The 21,431-nt window shown below is 41.2% G+C and overlaps 1 protein-coding gene across 1 annotated transcript in view; it reads right to left on the reverse strand.

Annotated features, from left to right (window-relative positions):
- Positions 1–21,431, reverse strand: part of BMP6 (bone morphogenetic protein 6) — a 157,041-nt gene that overhangs the window by 6,690 nt on the left and 128,920 nt on the right. Inside the window, exons 3-4 of the mRNA XM_023534637.1 lie at positions 9,678–9,826; positions 8,804–9,001 (exon numbers count right to left, since the gene is read on the reverse strand). Of these exons, the coding sequence (XP_023390405.1) occupies positions 8,804–9,001; positions 9,678–9,711 (232 nt within the window). The 5' untranslated portion in view covers positions 9,712–9,826. The remainder of the gene's footprint in view (positions 1–8,803; positions 9,002–9,677; positions 9,827–21,431) is intronic.

The raw sequence follows: 21,431 nt of genomic DNA on the forward strand, positions 1-21,431 counted from the left end.
CAAATACAAAGCTTTGCTCACTTGCCTGCCACTCACCTCCTGCTGTGTGGCCTGGTTCCTAAGAGGCCGCAGACTAATACCAGTCCACAGCCTGGGGGTTGGGGACCCCTGAGTTATTTGATCCCCCAACTTATGGTCTCAATCTGGAATTTTCCCTGCCCAACCTCATTTGGCCTGTGTCCCCCAAAGTAAACTTCCTCCCAAATGTTTTCTCCGTGCTGGAGACCAAGATTTCCCCAAAATCCAACTTGGAATTGTTGGCCATTTGAAAAGCAGAGATTTCTTGGACAGCTTTCCTTCCCAGGTTGGTGGACATGGGCAGTATGATATAACAAAGAATATATCTGGTTTTTGTCCTGGTTCCTGGCACAGACCTACAAAAACCATGGAATTTCCTAAGTGATAATTCCAACTGAGTCCTTAGATAGTCTCACAATGGGGCTGGTCACAAGAAAGACCAACCTCGTGATTAGAGGGTTGGAACTTTAGGCAAGTCTGACCTCCATGGAGGGAGACTTGAAGTTGAGTTCAATCACATGGCCAATAATTTAATAAATCATCCATAGTAATGAGCCCCATATGAAAACTCTGGACACTGAGGCTCAGTGGAACTTTGCCAACAATGTGGGCTGACAAACATTGGTGTGCTGGGAGAGCAAACTGCCCAGGTTTCACAAGGAGAGGACATGGAAGTTCTGTGTCCACGCCCCTTTCCTGCCAGACCTCGCCCTGTGAATCTCTTCCATGTCGCGCTGTTTCTCATCTGCATCCTTTATAATAAAACTTTAATCACAAGCATAGTGCTTTCCTGAGTTCTGTGAGTTGTTCTAGTGAATTATATAACCTGAGGGGGGCTGGTCATGGGAAACCCTGAATTTGTAGCCAAGTCAGACATAACTTCAGGTGGGCTGGGGACCCCATATGTAGCTGGCATCTGAAGTGAAGGCAGTCTTGTTGGGGACTATGTCCTTGAATTTGTGGGGTCTGGGCTAACTCCAGATGGTTAGTGTCAGGGCTGAATTTGATCATAGGACACCTAGTTGGTGTTAGAACACAGAAGACAGAGACAACTTCTATATGTCTGACATCTACTTTCACCAACAGTTCTATCTGTGAACCTCTTGCTAATTTGACTCTGAAGGCTCAACAAAGAGAACTTTCTCTGCAAAAACAGCTATTTCTTTTAGAGCTAGACACTGGCATTTTTGTTAAGATCAAGGCCAGAGAGAGCAAAGGGAGGAATTCGGCTCTCCTGTTTTTCTTCCTACGGACACTTTCAGGCCACACTTAAGTTTCTTTATAACTCCATGTTAAGTGCTGGCAAAGAATATATAAATATTTTTGAAGGTCTGAGCTCCTCAAAATACTTATGTCTGCTGCTCAGGGGCTGGTATTCTTGGTTTTGCAGTGGAATTACACTGCCATGCATCGTTTTGTTTTGTTTTTTTAGAGATTGACAGATTGCAAAAAATATACCCCCAACCCCTTGATATTTGCTTAGATGATTGGTCTGGATAGAGCCAATGAAAATTTATACAGTTAAGATTGAACAGGCACAGACCACTCCAGTGGGAGAAAGAAAGCAACACAGCTTTGTCCAAATGGGCTCATTAATCAAGGGCCAGACAGAGAAAAGAAGCCGTTTTAAATGGAGACTTAAGTTGGTTTCATCTCAACTTAAGGGGCAAGTGGGAACCATGACACAGGAAGCTTCAGAGGTTCTACCCTGGAGGAAGGGAAGTAACTTTAAAGGTCCAAGACAGATTTGCCTGGTTGCCTCCTGCGTGAAGGTCCTTCAGCAGAACCTCCACGCTCTCTATTGGAAAAGGTACAGTGACTACCGACCAGAGATAGGCACAGTCCCCTTTTGGAAAGAGGGGCAAGTAGAACGGAGCTGGGGAGAGAGGGCCAGGCTGCAATGCCCAAAGCATGTTCTTTATTAAATCTTTATTCTTCTAATACTTTGCTAAGGAGGTGTGCATCTCATCTAGGCCTTCTGGATGATTAAACCAGTGGTACAGGAACACACAGCAGTATCACGTTCATTGCCAATGGCCAAACTGATGACCAATATCTTCAATTTTCCACTTTGATTGGTGACAAGAGGGGCCAGGGTAGTCCAGTCAGACATTTTTCTTGGAATGAAGTGTCAACTCCATCAGTGCCCGTGGCATTACTCTTCCAAACTCCAGGTGAGTCTTTATTATTTATGATTCTGGGTTACCTAGGGGCCAGGTACACCTGGGAGGTGTTGGGAGGCCAGGGCGAAATGAGCTGTATGGAGGCACATTTTCCTGGAGTCCAGCTGATGGCAGGAGAGTATGACAATCAAGCACCTTGTCCTTATACTTCAGACACAACTTAATTCCCACACCAGAGACCCCTGCTTGGAGGGTGGGGATGTGGGGATAAGTCACATCTGGGTGAGCCACTAGGGTCAATGCTGCAGTTTCTACAACACAGAGTTCTCTACTGACCCCCTGTCTTCATCTTTATTCTCATCTTCCCACCCCTCCCAGGTCCCCTTGTCCCTCTTCTGTTTCATCTGTATGTTCCATGCAGGCTATGGCTGAACTCCTACTGTCTTCTTGGTTCTCGATGGGAGTTCTTTCTTCTCAGCGGCTGGGCCACGGCCCCAACACTCACTTTCATTGGTGACAGCCTCTACTTCCTGACCTTATGTTCCATTCTTCCCTATGACGGCTGAGGGGTGTTTCACCAACAGAAGAAAACTGACAGGGGGGCTGGCTGGGCCCATGTGACAGTGGGAGCCACCGCATGAACCCCGCTCAGCCCAAGGTAAACAGGACCCTGCAGGGAGCATTTCTCTCATTTAGTGCAGGGAGGATCGGGTGCTCTGACCTTGCTGTGAGCAGCCAGCTGGCCGGCCACTTCCTCACAGCATCCTTGTCCCTAGAGGCTGTGTACACTGCACTTTTGTTCTACTACAAACACGAGGGTCACATCCCACATCTGGGTTTGTTCCATCCAGCATTCCTTGTATCTAGTCCTCCTGAAAAGCCACACACACAGTAAAATGCAAAGGAGCCATGTGCTAGGAGATCTTGGATCCTACTGTTGGTTGATTTCTAAAGCCGAATTGCTATGTGCAGTGAAAGGCAGGCTTCCCTTGCACAGATTCTCAGGGGAGTAAGTCCTGGAAGGGAAAGGCGCAGCAATGATACTGACTTGCAGGGCAGACAACATGCAGGGAGGCTGCACGACCACCATCATGCCTAGTCAGGGCCAAGTAGCTAACCTGGGGGCCCCTGGGAGGTGGCTGCACCTGAGTCACAGCAACCTAAGCCCGGACCAGGTCTCAGGGATCTGGGCAGCTCACCCACTTTCCTTTCCAACCCCCTACCCCCAAAAAGAGCAGGAGAGAGAAACAACGGGGAAGACATGGAGAGAGAAAAGCAGAAAAGAGACCAAGTCGGGGCATCCATCCAAAACCAGGTGAGTTGGCAGGTGGTGCTTCTCAGGCTGGGGATTCTACAGAGGAGCTACTTGGGCCTGGTGGGGCATGTCAGCTGCATGCAGTTGTCCCTGAACAGCAGGCTACATACTCAGCCAGGATAATGCCTGTGTGGCAGGAGCTGGGGACAGTGACATGTTTCACGCTGCATTTCCTGGCTTTTCTGAGCTCAGGCTACAGAGTCTTCCCAGAGAAAACTTGTTTTTTAGGGCAAATGATTCACTACTCTTATTTCCTTTCTCTCCTAGAATGACAAGAGGAAGGATAACGAGCAGCTGTTAAAATGACACCTCTGTCTTCAGTGGTCTGGCCAGTTCTTTCCATATCTCTAAGTCTTATCTGCTCGTCTTATCTAAAACAAGTCTCTGGCTCCCACATACCCCACAGAATCAACACAGCCATTGAGAACAGGCTGGAAGAAGCCCAGCTCCTGTGCCACTGACACGACAGGATGCAAGGGGACCACACTGGGATCTTGATTTCTGATGTCAATAATCCAATAAAGTGTTTAGTGGAGAGGAGACAGCTTAAGTTTCAAAGTCTAGATTTTGTTTACAACCTGGATGGTTAGCACGAGAGGAACAGAGAGGTCTTATTCTTCTGTTGCTCCAGGATTTCAAGATCTCATAAGGCTCCATTTAATCTGGGTGGGACTTTGGCTTCCTCTCAGGCCTTGTCTTGATTATAAAAGAATATGAACTAAGTATCTTGAAAACAGACAAAGGCTTCCCTTGAAGACTGAACTTTAAAACTTCCTGTGCTCCAAACACCCGTTCCCCTGTCACTTTCTAGACTGAATCTTCTAGCTTCAGGACACTCTTAGGAGCTGGTGGTTGGGCAATTACTCAGGCACCTTGTAGCACCTGTTTAGGTCTTGTTATTATTGCCTTTTAACATTGCTTCCATTAGCACATTCACAAGGATGAACCTAGGGATGGGGCAGAAGGTAACTTTCCAGTCTGTTTCACTCCTTGCTAACCTTTATCCTAAAGGCACTTAATGGCAAACGAGAGTTAAGTATAAATATGGCGTTTGAAACATTTCTAACTTTCAAATCACTAATGCCATACATGTCCTCTATAGCTGTGGAGAATTAAGACTTGGTGTCACTTAGAAAGCCCTGAACAAGCCTTTGCTTCTGGACTGAGACATCTGGAAGCCAAGCTGCAGGCCCTAAAAATTTAAGATCGAAATGACATATTAAAATACCCAACTTCTTTGAAGAACTATAAACAGTCCTCTCAGCTTTGGCACACCAACACATGGACACCTGCCAGGAACTAAAAGGCCAAAGACACATGGATTGGTGAGAATGAGACCACTAGTCTGTGGAGTTCCCTGAAATCTATAGCAAAAGATTTCATAGTCATAATAAAGTACCCAAACCATTGTTTTGCAAGTGATGAATTCTGGTTACCATTCTCATCTTGGAAGCATACTGAATGATCCCAACTGGAAGTTCAAGGGACAGAAGATATGAGCTATTAACAAGAAGGTCAATAGTATGTCTAAAGGTACCAGAGCCACATTCCTCTCCCCGCAGGTTCCTTAAAAATACATTTTTAGGTGGATTGGAAAAAGATGGAAAGAGAACTGACCATAAGAAATACTAACAGGTAGCATTTGAAGAACTCATTCCAAAGGACAGACAGGGTCTTGAGAAGTTGCTGATTCATAGACAGTTGGCAGAGCTGAGTGGTGACAACATAAACATCAAGGATGAAAGAAGCCTAAAAGTCATCTAATCCAATTTTACATGAATTATTAAAAGTGGCAGAAAATGTCTCAAAACTATCATCTGACAAAAGAAAGAGCAATTCTAATTCATAGTGTCAGCAGCCAGCTGGTTGACATGGCAGAATACCTCAGACTCACCAGCTGACTTGAAATCGCAGTAACTACCCACTCCCTAAAGACATCTTGGGGAGATCCTTGGAAATTAGCTAGATCGATATTAGAATTGTCACATGGAACCATTCCTCAAGGCCATTCGTTCACAGCCCTCATAATGGATTGGCCAGGTGCTATCACAGTCCCCGAGAAGACAAAACAATGGACCCCAAGAAAAAAAATAATATAAAAGAGGCTAAATGGCAGCAAGTAGAAAGAGAGTACCAGATAAAAGCTAAAGACTGCAGGGGCAGGATGTTCCAAGACCAGTAGGTTGGTAGAAATGGAGGCTGAAAAAGAATTGACAGATGCCCTAGAATTCCCAATGGGCTGCACAGCATGGCTTGGACCAAGACTAGTAAAACACATGTAAAAACGATAAATGATACTGTCCAGATGATATCCGAGCCCACTGGAGAAGTATAGCGCAGCCAACATCCATCATTCATGTGGAGCAGACGGCTACAGAGAAGCAAGGGAAAGTGAAAACCATCCAGGGAGACTTCAATCCAAACCCACTGTTTGGTGCAAGTATTTGGAAAGTCCAGCTTAAAGGCCAAGTACAGATGTTAGAGCAGATTTGGGTGGGTGGTGAGGAGGAGGTGGCCGGGGCTCTTGGCCTTTCCGTTGTTGTGGACTGCTCCTGCCGTCACAGGCAGGAGCAGTCCACAGTTCCAAAAATAGCCGTACATTTCCCTGCCATATTTCACCCTGATGACAGGCAATTTGATGAATTATGTTAACTTCTTTACCCAGATGCAGGACAGTCTCTAGTGGGCTTCTCCTGGTGGTGGTTTCAGTGGAGAAATATTAATTCCCTGGGAGCACACTGTGGAAGAAGGGGGGCAGCAGAGGCAAAGTAATTTCTTCCTTCAACCTTCCGCAAGATTCACAAGGGGAAAGGACTGCCTGGAGTCACACCAGAGGCCACAACTTTCTGTCTCTACAGCATCTGCCTGTTTCACAAAGGCTCAGCAACATCTGGCCCCACAGCAGCCTGGAAAGCAAGCACAAGCTGGACAGCCCATTTCTTGGAGTAGCAGGCCATCTTTCTGGAAATCCCTTTTCCAAGAGCAATCTCTTCCTCTGCATGTCCACTCTCATTAATGGCAAGGATAAATAAGGAAGAAAGAGCCAAATATATAACATAGCATTTCAGTGGGCCTAACATGAGCAATTTCTCAGACCAGCGTGAGCAGATCTTTGAAGACAGTGAGAGGCAACGAGGATCCTTCGTAGTAATACTTTCTTGGGTGTCAGGATCTTTACATAGGTGAGGCTAGAGGTATTTGTAATGAACTCTTTTGCCTTAGTACTGCTGACAGGAGCAAAGCAAATTTGAAAATACTGGGTTGGGAGGTAGGGAGTGGGAAGACCAAGAAAAAGCAGATATACTTGATTCTTATTATGAATTAGATCAACTTCCATATTCATATTTAATTTAAGCTCATCAAATTGGAAAAAAAAGTTGAAAGAAACTTTAAAAAGAATATTTGGGTGACACTGCTAAAACCAAAATCAGAGCCAACATGTTTTCTCAATTTAAAAAAAAAAATCCAAGTGTGTATTGGGGAGGGGCGGGAGAGGGATGTTGAATAAATCAAGTGAAATTTTAATTTTAAAAGCAATCAGCATTTCGAGAGCTGCCTGCATGTCTGAGGTCCTAGGACCAAACTGACCACAGTTCATTAATGAATTGAAGCCTACCATTGGCAGACCTACCCCACCATCATGCCCTGAGGAAAACGCTGAGATTATTAACTCTATTCAGCAGGCTTCCTCTGAAGTGAATAAAGGAAAGCAATCATTTCTTCTTTTTTTTTTTTTAAACCCCAACCCCAACCGTTTCTAGTGGTAAACACAGGAACACCCACGCTGTGCAGTGCTTCCAAGAAACACCAGGATGACAAGAAGCAAAATGTCATATCACACTGGGTGGTGGATCCTCAAGTTCCACATCCAAGTTACTGGTAAAAGAAATGGCTTATTAAGTCTGAACCTAAACTGAAGACACTTCTTCCGTCCTTCCCCGACCCCCAAATTGGTACTTAGGGAAGTTGCAAAAACTCTTTCTGACCACCGAAGATGGTATTTTTCAATAGTCATCTGAAACAATTAGTGCATCTTCCAAAAGTAGTCCACATGCTTTCCAAGGATGCTAACATACGCCCTGACAACCTACTTTCAACATTTGGATGCAACTAATCTTTGAGCACTATTTTGAGCCAGATCAAATGCTTCTCATTTAATGCCAGCAAATCTACCAAGTATTAATCATCCCCACTGAACAGATGAGTAAACTGAAGCTCAAATGGATTAGATTTGTCCAAAGTCACAGAGTAGTAACAAAGAGAAGCAAGTTCTCTGACTGAAAATCTCACAGCAGATCTTCAACTTCATGCTGGATTCCTGGGCTCTTTAAACAGCCAAAGAAAACCCAGAACTTGCAAGTACTGGCCTTAAGTAAGACACACCTGGGTTTAAATTCCACACTTACAAGCTATGTTAGCTGGAACACCTGTTCTTCCTTCATGTTTTGATGAGTGATCTTCCATGCCACTTTCTAAAAAGGCACAGCGTGGGAGGAAACATTTCTGAAGAACTAGTGAATTGAGAGTCAAGCAGTGGGAGCTGTTTTCTTTCTCCTGCCCTCTGAACCTGTCTGTTCGGGTAGAATGGGGCTGGCCCTATTACCTAGCTCCAGGGGTGAACACATGGCCCCAGCTGGCTTTCTGCTAAAGCAACCATGAAAGAGAAGCTCTCCTTCTGAAGTTGAGATTGCCAACAGTGATAAAATCCTGGAACTATTGGTTGCCTTCTTTACTACCATGTAGAGACAGTCTTTCTGAGAATGCCACCAACAAAGGAAAGCAGAAAAAGAGAAAGAAAGATTCTCAGTATCATCTGAGCCCACGCAGGCAACCATTGCCTAAAGCTGGAACCCTTGAACTTCCAAGTTAAATGGACAAATAAAATCTATCACAGAGGGTTGTTTGAGCTGACTTTCCATCACTTCCAGCCAAGAACACTGACAAATACAAGTCCATAATACAAATGTATGAAGTTTGTTTGTACATCACAACCTCCCAGGGATAATACAACTAGAAGAAAATCCAGGTGCTCTCAGGACATTTATATGAATGAAAAAAGAGTTGGAGAAATCTTACCAAACAGAAGCATGCTTTTCTGAAGGAAAAAAAAAAAAACACTCAGGATGTCTTCAGCCTGCAGACTCCATCTTTGGGTAACAAGTGTCCCCCTCTGATGGCCCTAGGAACCCATCTAGATAATTGGTGACTATGATGAGGCACATGTAGGCCTTTGTATTTGCTGTGCAGATGCTGTGCACAAACTGAAACTATCCGCACATCCTTTATTCTCACTGAGGCCCGAGAGCCAACAAGGCTTCTTGGAAAAACAGGCTTTACCCAAACCTACCTGAAGCACTGGAGACCCGGGATACGTCCTGCGACTGGGTAGAGCGATTGCGACTCTGCTGTCGGCGCCGACCTGTGGCTGATCTCGTTGTGCGCACGTGGACCTCACTCACCTTGAAGAAGGCCACCATGAAAGGCTGCTTGTCATAAGGGCCATCTCTGCCCACCAGGCCTGCAGCTCGGGGGTTGATACTGAGTCCTTAAATGCAAACCAAAGCACACCTTTCTTTATTCCACGGAAACTTCTTGTAGCAAGCAACATAACTGATCCTTCCTGGCCTCCCAGGGGCTAATCATAATGAAAGAGTGTGAGGGGAACGCACGGTGCATTCTCAGATCTCTGATGGCTCTCTCTGATGGGCAAAATCAAAATACTCCTTCCAAAGGCCCATGAATCAAATCAAGGAGTGGTGGGGACTCCCAGGCTCTCTAATTTCTGCTAATCTCTTTTCTTCATATTCATTCCTTCTTTCTGATCATGTTCATCTCAACAAGCGAGGCAACTTCACAGGCAGAGTGTGTGTACTCTGAGGGCTCATAAGCGGACCTCAAGCTGCTGAGCTTAGCTACTGCAGGAGGAAGGAGTGCTGAAATAGTTCTCTCTAAATTCCAGTCAGAATTTAGACTGCGCTGCCATCTTTCTTTTTATCTCAGCATCTTCGACGTGCCTGTCCTCCCATTGTTACTCTCGGAACCTTGACCACCTAACTGTCCCCTAGTCTTCTCAGGAAAAGTCTTTGCTTTTTAATAGCAGTTACGAGGGCACAGTAAATGAAGTCATCCTGGAGCTGAGGACTCGACTATAGACCATGGTTCTCCCACAACTGCTGTAAAGGAAATAAATGATAACGACTGCCTGATTTTGGCAAACTTACCATCCCGAGTTACCACACTCAGCTGAAGCCCCATGTTGTGCTGTGGGGTCACGACCCACAGATTGCTTGTGGCTGTGATGTCAAATTCTAGCCAGCCTTCTTCTGAGGCCCACACTACGCGGGTGTCCAACAAAAATAGGTCAGAGTCTCTGAAAGAAAGAAAAGATGGCACAGTGGTGAACGGTATGCTAACCCCTCAGCTCATTCTCACTCTGTCCTGCCTTAGTGTCATAATAAAAGATGCCAGTGTCGGATCAGGCCTGCATACAGTGCTGTGTACAGTGACCTGCCAAAGGTCTGCCTGGTGAGATACTGTATAAGACATATGCATGACATAATCTAGAGAGAAGTGAATATGTGCTAGGGCACTTTAGAGAAGCCAACTTTCTCCCAAACATAGGAGGATTTCTCATTTCACCAAAGGCCTCGTTATGATGCTTATACCAAATCTTTTTGTAATTAAGGTAAATTTAGATAGATAGGCAGACAGACAGATAGACATCATATTGTTGCTTAATTTATGGCTAATGAACTCTTAAAAAGAGAAAGTGTGGGAGCAATGAAGAAAAAGGTTAAGAATATATTAAAATCCGAACCAATATGAGCATTTATAAAGTTATGCTTTGCTCATTTTTTTCTTAATTAGGACCTGACAATCTTCACATGTTAGTTCCTGTGAAATAAGGGGAAACAAGAAACCACATCATATTTCTGAGTAATCATCAGTTCTTTTCTTTTAATTAAGGCATTTGAATGGTCTACGGCGAGTGCCGAGTCCTTTCTCATCTGGACCGTGTAACCGTGGGTGTAAGTTGAGTGATTTTAAAGTTTATCCCAGCACAGTTGTGAGCCAGGGCTGGGGTTCTTTGAGGCAAACTCATTGAGTTCATTCCTGCCATCGGGCTTCATAGGGAATATTTTTTAATATTTTTTACAGTTGTCAACTAATAAAACCCTAGGGGTTGTGAGAAGATGGAGTGAGGGTTTCTTCCTGCTCACCCACGTCATGGTAGAGCAGTGTTAGGTGATGGTCACTTTTGTGTGTTGCAAGGATACTCTGAATCCAAGTTGATATCCCAGGTTCAGTGGCATGAAATGGCCTGGAATTCCCATGAGGGAAAGAGGGATATTTAGGCCATGGAAAGATTCAGATCCCCTGGTACTGAAAATATTTTGCTGAAATATCTTACAGGATAGAAGAAACTGGAATTAGATACTAAATTTAAGATGAGCATCTCAACATTAATAAAGTATATTTAAATCAATTCTAAAGCACTTCCATACACTTTGCTTCACTTGGTCCTCGTAACTATCCTGAAAACTCAGTAGAACATCATTATCCCCACTTTACAGCTGGGAAAACTGAAACTCAGAAGTGAGGCTACTGTCATGCGGTCAAGATCAAAAGCTAGTGAATGAAAAGAAAGTAAGTGGATACAGAGTTTCCCATGATATGCTGTCTTTTGAGATCATTATGAAAGACAATCTATGACAAATGAATAGAATTTATCTCTATTCTATTGAATATTTGTGAGGCCAGTGAAACATCTGAGTTAAGAATTTGAGATTTCTCAGAGGGGAAACAATTTTTCCTGTTGACATGGCTGAGAGTTAGAAGGAAACTTTATTGTCATTTTTTCCAAGCTTAAAACAGTAGGTACGGCTAAAAGTAGTTTACTCAGCTGCTGAACAGAGCCTGCGGGGGGCACATTCAAGCTTGCCTTCTTTCAAGTGCTCTCCCCCAATGTATGTGTCATACCCCCTGTTGACAAATTACCCCTCCCCCCTTGTTACTGAGGTAACTGTGAGCAAGGAGATGGGGGTGTTCATGGAAAACAGCAAGAGGGGATTGCAAGTCCAAAGCTTTGAAGTTAAGATGCAAGAAGACATAAATCTATTCTGGAAGGTCAGAAAAGACCCTTATCCAGAAATAACAGACACTACGCACAGCACTGTGGGGAAAGTAGCTCTGGTCCTGAAGGCAGCACAACAAGATACATTCATGTCAAAGCAGCACCCTCCAGAATGAAGACACAGTGAGAATTTCAAGGTGTAAGGCTGCCCCTGAGGTGAAGAGGATCTGTGTATGGAGCTATTGCTGAGGGTCACTTGTTGCTATTTACAGAGTTTTGATGATACGCGTAATTTTTAAGGACTTGCATGTAACAAGGATACAGAAAAATACAGTCCAAGATATGAGTGGGGCATAGCTGGTAGAAGCTACAGTGAGCTTTTATTTTTAAAAAGTGGTGTTTATAATAAAGGAAATGGGAGTCTATTATAAAAGAAAGTGGGGAATGGGACAGAAGGTCATCATCTCAAAATAGGAGAAAGCAATCAGAGAAAAGGAGAAAAGAGAGGAGCTTGAATTAAAGAGGGATAACATGAATCAAGAGCTAAACTTGGAATAGAGGTGAAAGAGTATGTTGATAAGAAAGATGAATAATCACACTGTAGAAGAAATGAAATCTCCAGGGTTAGTGAGAATTAGCGGACATGACAAGCCCGAATTTCTCCTAAGATAGGCTGGGCCCCCAGGAATTTGTGTTGTTTCTCTGCCACACTTCCCTGACTCTACAGGAAGGATAATGCTGGTCCTCACTGCTTAAGAGACCTGTGGTGCAAATGAACACAGTCCAATACCTGAGCCTAGAAATACGTCAATGAGGAAGTCTCAAATTTTGATGTTTAAATCTAGGATGCTCAGGTTCCTAGAAGGGAGATGAGGTAAAGCACGGACTTAAAATAACTGGACTAAATGAAAAGAGGAAGAACAAATATTTACTGTGTGTTTTCTATATGTGGGCATGCACCAAGAGCCTCTCTTTTATTACTTGGGAAGCCCAGAGAGGCAGGTCCTATTATTGTGTTTCTTCTACAGTTGATAGCACAGAGACTAGAGATGGTAAGTGTATTAAAGTCACAGGCATTAAACAGGGTGACTGGAACTTAAAATCAGAGCTCAGGCTGTTAGCCACCACATATCTAAAAAACAGTCAAGAAAGTCCAGGGCACAGGTTGAAAACTCTGAACAAGGGCTCAGAATAAGGCAAGGAATTAAAATCTACTGCACATATATTCCAACATCAGGTGGATACAAAAAACACATTAAGATACTCAGGACTGGCACAGGATCAGAAATCATGAGTGGGTTCTCATAACGGGGTCAGGAGAAGAAGAGATCTGAGATGGACTGCCCAGTCTCGCCCTATTCTTCCTTCTAAGCAGAATGTTCTCTGTCTAGACTGAGACCACCAATGACATGCAGTCAGTCACACAGCCAGGGTGAGGGACTTTAAGAATTACAGCTTTATGAAACAACTTTGTTGGTTCACCCTCAATGCTTCCAATAACTCAGGTATTTAAGAGACACAATTTATAGCAAGTCTCATGGCCTTCTTAGTCTACCCACTCTGTAAAAGTGTAGCCTCAAACAAGATGTACCTAATTTCGCTATGTGAAAAACAAGGGTTCCCTTTAAACTCGCACTGCAGCAGGGCTGAGGTATGTTGTTCCCATCTAAAATATGTGTTGCAATCAGATAAAGAATCCTAGGGTCAAGCCAAATGACCACCACGACTAGATTATTTGGACCCTCTTAATAAGATGACTGACACTCAAGTGAGCATACCATGAAAGAAAATTCTGAAACAAGAGAGAGATAAAATTTTGAATGAATTTATTGCGAATTTTGTTCTGAACCAACTCATAGACCCATTTCATAATGAATACGTGTTCCATCTTCAAGGATCAATAGTGTTATTCTCAATGTTATTCCAAATCGAGGGCATGAGTGTCCTCGTATTGTGACCATCCTGGGAAAATGAAGTCCTTAACAATTAATAAGCCTCACCAGAAATTTCTAGAAATTGTCAAAAATACACCCTAGGGCTAGAGTTGCCTGACAAGCAAACCACTCATAAGACTTGTAGAATTGGTGTTTGTGGGCAAGGTCATCCCTGCCCTTGTCGGAGATACTCCATCAGGCTGAGAAGCAGATGGCATCATGGGCAAACACAGTGAGTCTTTCTCTCCTTTGCCCTTGGAAAAGGTCAAGAGGCATCTGAGCTCCTGGTTTTGACTTTTCCTGACAAATGGTACCCATTAAGGTTACACTACCCAGGACCAAGTACAACTGTGCTTACTACTAACCATTTTATTAGAAAAATATTCTTCATAAAGTAGAATTTATAAGTAAGAAGCAAGCAGATTTATGAAATATTTGATAAAGTTAGTCTGTGGCTTGTTTCTTTATTTTTCATAACATTCCTTTGCCATTTATGTGTCTGGGCTTAATGGTAAACTAAGATATAAAACAGCATACATACATTGATGAACCAAATTTATGCTATAAGAAAAATTCAATTTTCAAATATAATGGAAGTCAAAAGTCAATCATTTTAGAAAATTAGTAAAGAAAGGATTTGAACTTTTTCCTTATGTAATGTATCACATATGGAAAATTATGTCTAAACTTTTACCACTAAAAAGATAGAAAAGAAATAAGATTTGAAATCAGGGAAAACTGCTACACACACATATGCTAATGAATTTGAGTAACAAGGATTAACGAACTTTATTATTATATAATTAGCTAAGTTCTCATTGATTTTATGCCACTGATATTACCCAAATTTCACCTCAAGGACTAGAATAATATGAAGAGGTTTCAAATGACAGACACCTTAACTTTGTAAGGGATACTTCATCTTCACCAAACCAACACAAATCACTTTGCTGTCAGAATTTTAACATATCAAGCCCTTACATGGTGTTTACTATGTGACTATACTAAGTGCTCTTACATATGTTAACTCCTCACAGCCACCATAAGAGGTAATAGTATTAATGGCATCACAGTTTGGCACATAAGGAAACTGAGGAACAGAGAGGTTAAGTAGCTTGTTCACAGTACCACAGCCAGTAAATGCAGAGCTGGGATTTAAAGCCAGGCAATTTGGCTCAAGTGTAACATATGTTCTTAGCCCCTGGAGGGCTTGTTCGCACAAAGACTTCTGGGCTCACCCCAGATTTTCCAGGGTGGGGCCTGAGAATGTGCACTTCTAATAGGTTCCCAGGCGATGCTGATGCTGCTGGACTGGGAACCACACTTTGAGAGCCATTGACCTGTGGCATAACTCCTTGTGTCTTAAATAGGGGTAGTATTACTTTTGCCTGTTTTCTAGACTTAAGGTTCAAAGCTATCTGCTCTCAAGATTTCTTACTCCTCTCCCTAAACAGGGCAAAGCAAATGTAGGTTATTTCACAGTAAATGATTGATTGTCTTATGAGTTGTCCTTACCCTCAAGGATGATCAACCTGGACTAATATTTGGAATCACAGGTAAGACAAAGTCCAAAGTAGTAGTTTTATTAGAAGGCTTGCTTCTATGTGTCTAAGACAAGGAGAGAGGGGAAGGTGAAAGATTATTTTATACAAATTCACGGCTACCTAGCCTGTCCTCTTTGACCACATAAACAAAATAATGTTCCCATACTCTCGGGTATACTCTGACATGCCCTAGTGACCAAGTACAGATTGAACGAAGAGTTCTACCACCTTAGATTCATGTTACGTGCAAATCTTATATGTTTTAGACGTTATGAACAATCCTACATTTCCATATCCTTGTCCAATATGGGGAAATAAAACAGCAAAAATACCATTAATTTGTGATTTTTTTTTTAAAAAAAGATGTTTCACAAAATAATCTTAACCACTACCATGCATGGCCTGCCTCCCACAGAGCTGGACATCCTGGTAAGGAGATGCATACACCAAGCAATCCATTTCTGGGAATGAATAATACAGAAGGCATAGTTTCCAGAAATAAAAACCTATTTCCTTTTCTCTTTCATGTTTACCAAGTGGATAAGCAGTTCCCAAACAACAGTTTCCTCTGCCCACCACACCCTGACTTCTCATCTCCCTCAAATTTAGCATTCTTTTGAGTGTATGTAATTCTTTAGGATAACTTTAATTCCTCTCTGTCACATTATTTTCTACACTGTGCCTTTGCAAAGAACATAACACAGGCTGGGGAACAAGGTTTGGTAGCTTCTTGGGTCTTTTTCAATATTAGGTAAATCATTCTAAGTATAAAGAACATGCACTTAACTATAAAGATAAAACTAACTAGTTATATAACCTGAGCTGTGTGTCAGTTGTGTTATCCTTGTTTCAGGGGCAAAGGAACAAATGCTGAAAAGTTCAATGCTTGCCTGAGGCCCACACTGAGTGTGCCAGAGATTATCAAGTCAGCAGTAAGATTTCAGGAGTCCCTGAGGATCATACCTATGAAAGACAGATACAGAAAGAGAAACAGGTATAGCTGTGCATGGTGATAAAAGGCTTTGATTTTCTTCTACCAAACTACAATAGTATTCTATCCCAGCTTTCTCAGATTTGCCCTTCTCTTCAAAAGAGAAAACAGTTTCAGCAATCTCACTTTTATCACAGTGATGATAAAAGTTCACGACACTTCACTTCAGTAGGCAGCACTGAAAATCCAATGGAATTCATTGGAGTGATCAGTCTATTTAAAAAAATGCTTTCCCAAGGACACTGTCCTCTTAGATCCTGGAACTGGGTCAACTACTGGGTTCATGTCTTGTTTCCAGAACTACACCATGGTTAATGAATCAAATATCAACATTTGTGGGGATTCGTTATAAAGATTTCCCCCCAAAATACAATACTTTAGAGATGTATGCTTCTGGCTATGATGTATCAAACTAACACTCCCGCTAAAAATAGTTTAAGAAAAAAAACCTGTTTAAAGTTATCTTAAAGCAACCAACACAGGCAACATTTAATGAGTAAGGGTCTCAGAAAGAGGTAATAAGCCCTGTATTTACTGTTGCCTTTTCATCTCAAGGCATTTGTTAATTCTTTATGTGAGGCACAGATGCCAAACAGAAAGGAGCAGCAACCTAGAGCTTGAAGCAATATCACTGGCTGGGGATCACTAGAGTTTAAGGCAGTTAGGACTTAAAGGACTAAGGTCCCAGAGGAAAGGGGCTGCATAGAAGTGAGCTCAGGCAAGTGATCTCATAGAAGTTTGGGTTCACTTCCTCTAGGACCTTGGCTCTTCAAGTCCTGGCTGCCTTGAACTCAAGTATTTTGCCAAATATTAAGCTGTGTATGCATAGAGTAAGAAGCTGAGAAAACAAGCAGAAAGAAACTGCCAAGAGGATAAAAAGCAAAGCAGACTTTTTGGCAGTCTCACAATGCTGGGAAGTTAAAAATTAGAGTTCAGAGCCTACTAAGGAAGATTAGCTCTGGTAAACATCCCAGACCTTCAGCTGAGACCCCCTAAAAGGCTAAACTCTATAAGAAAGGCAAAACCAGAAACCAATGAGCCTTAATACATCCTGAACCCAGCCTCACCAGGAACAAAAAGAACAAGGTAATCTGCTTGCATTTTGTCTGCTTTCTAGAAAAAAAGAAATATAGTCTAGAAGAAGATAAAAGTATCTAGAACTATTTTTCAAAAATAATGTCCAGAATTTAATTTTTAAATTATCAGACATTCCAGGAAATAAAACCAAATAAGGGAAAAATCAAGAGAACAAACAGATAATGAAAATAGATCCATAGGTGATCCAGCTAATAGAGTTGTCAGACATGATTTTTGAATCTAGTCTTATATAAAGAGAATAATAAATCACAAGCTGGGCTTCTTCCAGAAATGTGAGGTTGGTTTAACATTTTACAAAGATTTAATGTAGTATATCGTATTGACACTATAAAGGAGAAAAATCATATAATCATCCCTAAAGATTCAGGAAAAAATTTGATAAAATTCCACATCAATTTCTAATTGAAAAAATCCACTTAGCAAACTGGGAATAGAGGAGAATTTCCTTAATCTAATAAAGAGTATCTATAGGAACATTTATAGCAAACATCACTCTAAATGCTCCATTATTAAATAATTCTCCCCTTAGATTAGAAACCTGACAGGGATTTTCAATCTGAGATTAGAAATCTGACAGAAATCTGAATGGAATTCAGATTCAAAACAAGAAAAAAAATATATAAGAATTACAAAGGAAGAAATAGAAGTGATATTTATAGATGGCATGATTATATTTACAGAATTTCTAAACTAGTACACAGAAGAATTATTAGAATTTATATGTGACTTTGCTAGGTTGCTGGATAAAAGATCAATATAGAAAAATTAATTATATTTCTATATGTGAGCAAAAAAACAATTAGACACTGAAATTTTTAAAAGCTAATAATGCCATTTACCATATCATCAAAAACTTCAATACCTGGAATAAGTTGAATAAAAATATTCAAGACAAAAAAACTACAAAATATTATTGAGATAATTTAAAGAAAGCCTAAATAAATATCTTATTCTTAGATTGGAACACTCAATGTTAGTAAGAGTCATTTCTTCTCGAACTGACTTTTAGATTTAATGTGATCTTAATCAGAAGTCCAGCAATTTCTCTTGTAGAAATTGAAGCTCCTATTTTACAATTTCCATGGAAATGCAAAGGTCCCTAAATGGCCAAGAAAATCTCGAAGAATAAAATTGGAGAATTTATATACCAGACATTAAGCCTTCTTAGAAAACTAAAAGAATTAAGTTTCATGGAAGAAGAAGAAAATTAACTAATGGAAGAGAATAAAGATCCCAGAAACAGACCCATACATATATGAGCACCAGATTTGGAAAAAGATGTGATTGAAGTAAACTGAAAACAGAAGTATTTTCAATAAATGGCACTGGGTCAATTAAATTTTTTTATTCTTACACAGCTGGGATATTGAATCAACTTCACTAACTCACATATGATCTCAAACACCTATTATTATAGTTTAGCCCATTCTGCTGAGCTAAACACTTCCATATCCTACTGCCTCCTGGGCATCCCTACCTTGACTCATCTACCAGGACATGTCCAGACTAGAACTCATCTCCATCCTCCTTGCCTGACCTCTTCCCTTGGTCCTATCTCTGTGACTGGTTCAGAGTAGCATATCAAACTAAAAAGTCTAGAAAAATGTGTATTTGCCCTTTGACAGTTATTTTCTCACCTGGGACAATTATATTCTATCTGTAAAATAGATCAGAATTGATGAATTTTGTCAAAAATTTAGTTTAAGTAATAATTCAATCTGGGATTTTTCCCAGGACCCCACTAACATGGCTTCTGAGCTGTCCTTAGGAAATCTTCCTCATTTTGGAAACTAACTCTGTAACAGCATTGCCCTGTTCACTTGATTCAGAGATGCATCTCTTCATATCTTAAAGATTCTGAAGTTAAGAAGAAACATATAAACCAAACTTAAAAATATATACAAAAAACAAAAACTTTGCCTGTCTGCAAACAGAGAAATGAGTTGTGATGCTGCTTATACCAGGAAATATTGAATTTTAAATTTGGTAATTATTTCTTACTTTAAATGTCATCCAAAGAACTGCACCATGATACAATATGGAAAAGATAGGCTATCACTACCAAGCAATGCAATTGCCAAAACATATATAGAGTACAACATGGAATTTCAAAACTAGCGGAGGTACGTGTGGTCAATTCATGTACCAAACAGGACCATCTTTTGGACACTGAACATGTCCCTCTGTTAAAATTTCTAACTGGCTTTCAGGAGATGCTCTTTAACTTGTGAGTATACAAAAAATTAATTAAGACCAGTAAAAGTATGTCTTTAGCCACATAAGAAATGTAGATGAATGTGATATTCTTTAAAGTTCTCAAGATTGTACTGTTAATCTAAAAATAAAGATCATGAGTACATGTTATGAAAAGCAACATGCTACCATCATGCTATTATAGATGAATATGAAAGGTGAGCAGCCTGTACACTTCAAGTGTGAAGACAGCTTAGTGTGTATGAGTTGGAGAAGAAAACAGTGAAGTAAATGGACAAATACATAATACTGTGAATAAGTACAAATATTTCTGTGTAAATTTATTCTAGTCTTTCTTCCTTTTCATACCCCTCCTCTAGAAAAGCTGTTAATAGATCAATGTTTGATCAGTAGATTAACAAAGATTTGCAAAGGTTTTCCATAGGAAGGCCTTGAAAGTCAATGTAGCAGGGCCTGAATTTTGACAGACACATTCTCACCTCCAACGGCTGTCTCACTTGCCATGCAAACGGAAGTGCCCTTGGGATGTTCCCAGCAAGGCTAAAGAGATGAAGATGTGGGGCATGCCAGAAGGAGACGGCTTACCTCTTTCTGGCATTTCCCCTTAATCTTGAGACTGTCCCCATGTCATCATCACGGTGACTTTTGGGAAGCTGAGCAGACAATAGTTTGGGCGTAATTTAGACTTGGCAAAATTCATGTGTGCCACGTTTCCTTCTCCAATAGGTAATATGCCTGCCCAGCTTATCTGGCGGGGTCATGGTTAAATCCTAATGAGGAAATGCATGAGAAGTTCTTTTCCAAATTCTAAGTACTACATAAATGCCAATTTTTGCTAGTGTCATCATAAAAACATAATGATTTATAACACCAGGTATTAACACAAAATTCATCTTAAAATATAAACACCATACCATAGCACGGAGTACATCTAAAAAACAAAATGCGAAGCACATCCTGTGCTATTCTGATTTAACTGTGCACACTGTTGGTTGGCTGATCCCATCCGCTTTATGGGTGGCTCCAGATCTTTACTGGACTTAGATTCTACCTCAGGGATTATTCTCAGGTTTTGAATAAAGTTTCAAATGTTTCCCAGTTCTTACTCAAAGCATCATCTATTCAAGTAGTCACTTTTTTTTAACTTACCTGGTCCAATGATTTCTTATCAGTCATAGGAATATGTTTCTGTAGAGTTCACAGCAATGGCCTATCTTCCAAGAATCTTTTTTGACTCTCCCTGGATTGGGCTTCCTAGCTGCCCCTTATATCAGAAAGGCCCAATGCATAACTTCTTCTGCCTTAGCTGAGTATACGACAGCATTGAAAAATCTGCCTTTTTTTTCTTTTTCAAAGAGGCCAACCATTTTGCACCACAAACGTTTGTTAAGTTAATCTAGCAAATACCACAAATTTCACTTAAACATAGATTAGACAAATAAATTTCTTCACAAGCTTGGAAAATTGTTTTCAGCCAAGATACCCCAAGACAGTGCAGATGGGAGATCGAACCTTCCCCAGGAGTCCTGCAGTTAAATCTGGAGGCCTCTGGAGGGCCATTAGGAGACAGCAGGAGGACTGGGCTCCTGGCCCACCCATAAGAAAAGAAAATCTCCTCCTGGCCAACCTGGAACCCTTAGAAAGTATGAAATTCTCCAAATTCTCCCAGTATTTCCCCTTTCCTATGCACAAAAATTAAACACATCTGATCATCAAATACTCCAATCCTAGAAGGCAGAGGAATTACAACTCCACTTTGACAGAGTCATCAAAGCTTGGGACTGTTTGAGATTTTGTTTTCCAAACTTACTGCTGGCCTTGAGGAAGTATGACACCACCATCTTAGGCACAAGGCAGTTGTTCATTTTTGGCTGAAATTCAATATAAACCTTACAAATGGTCTGCTAGCTCTCTTTTTAAAAATAATAATAATTTTTGAAAAAATGTTATAGTTGCAAAACCCCCAATCTAGTGTTTTCACTATAAAGTTTTCCTGCAGGACAGAAGAAAACATGAATTCTGAACAAAGTTCTGAGCCAGAATGGTACCAGGAGGTTATTTCCACCAGAGAAATATAATGGGACAAATAATTAGACAAATTGAAAATCAATGGCTAAAGC

The sequence above is a fragment of the Pteropus vampyrus genome, unplaced genomic scaffold (genome assembly GCF_000151845.1).
Source record: "Pteropus vampyrus isolate Shadow unplaced genomic scaffold, Pvam_2.0 Scaffold129, whole genome shotgun sequence".
Taxonomy (NCBI): domain Eukaryota; kingdom Metazoa; phylum Chordata; class Mammalia; order Chiroptera; family Pteropodidae; genus Pteropus; species Pteropus vampyrus.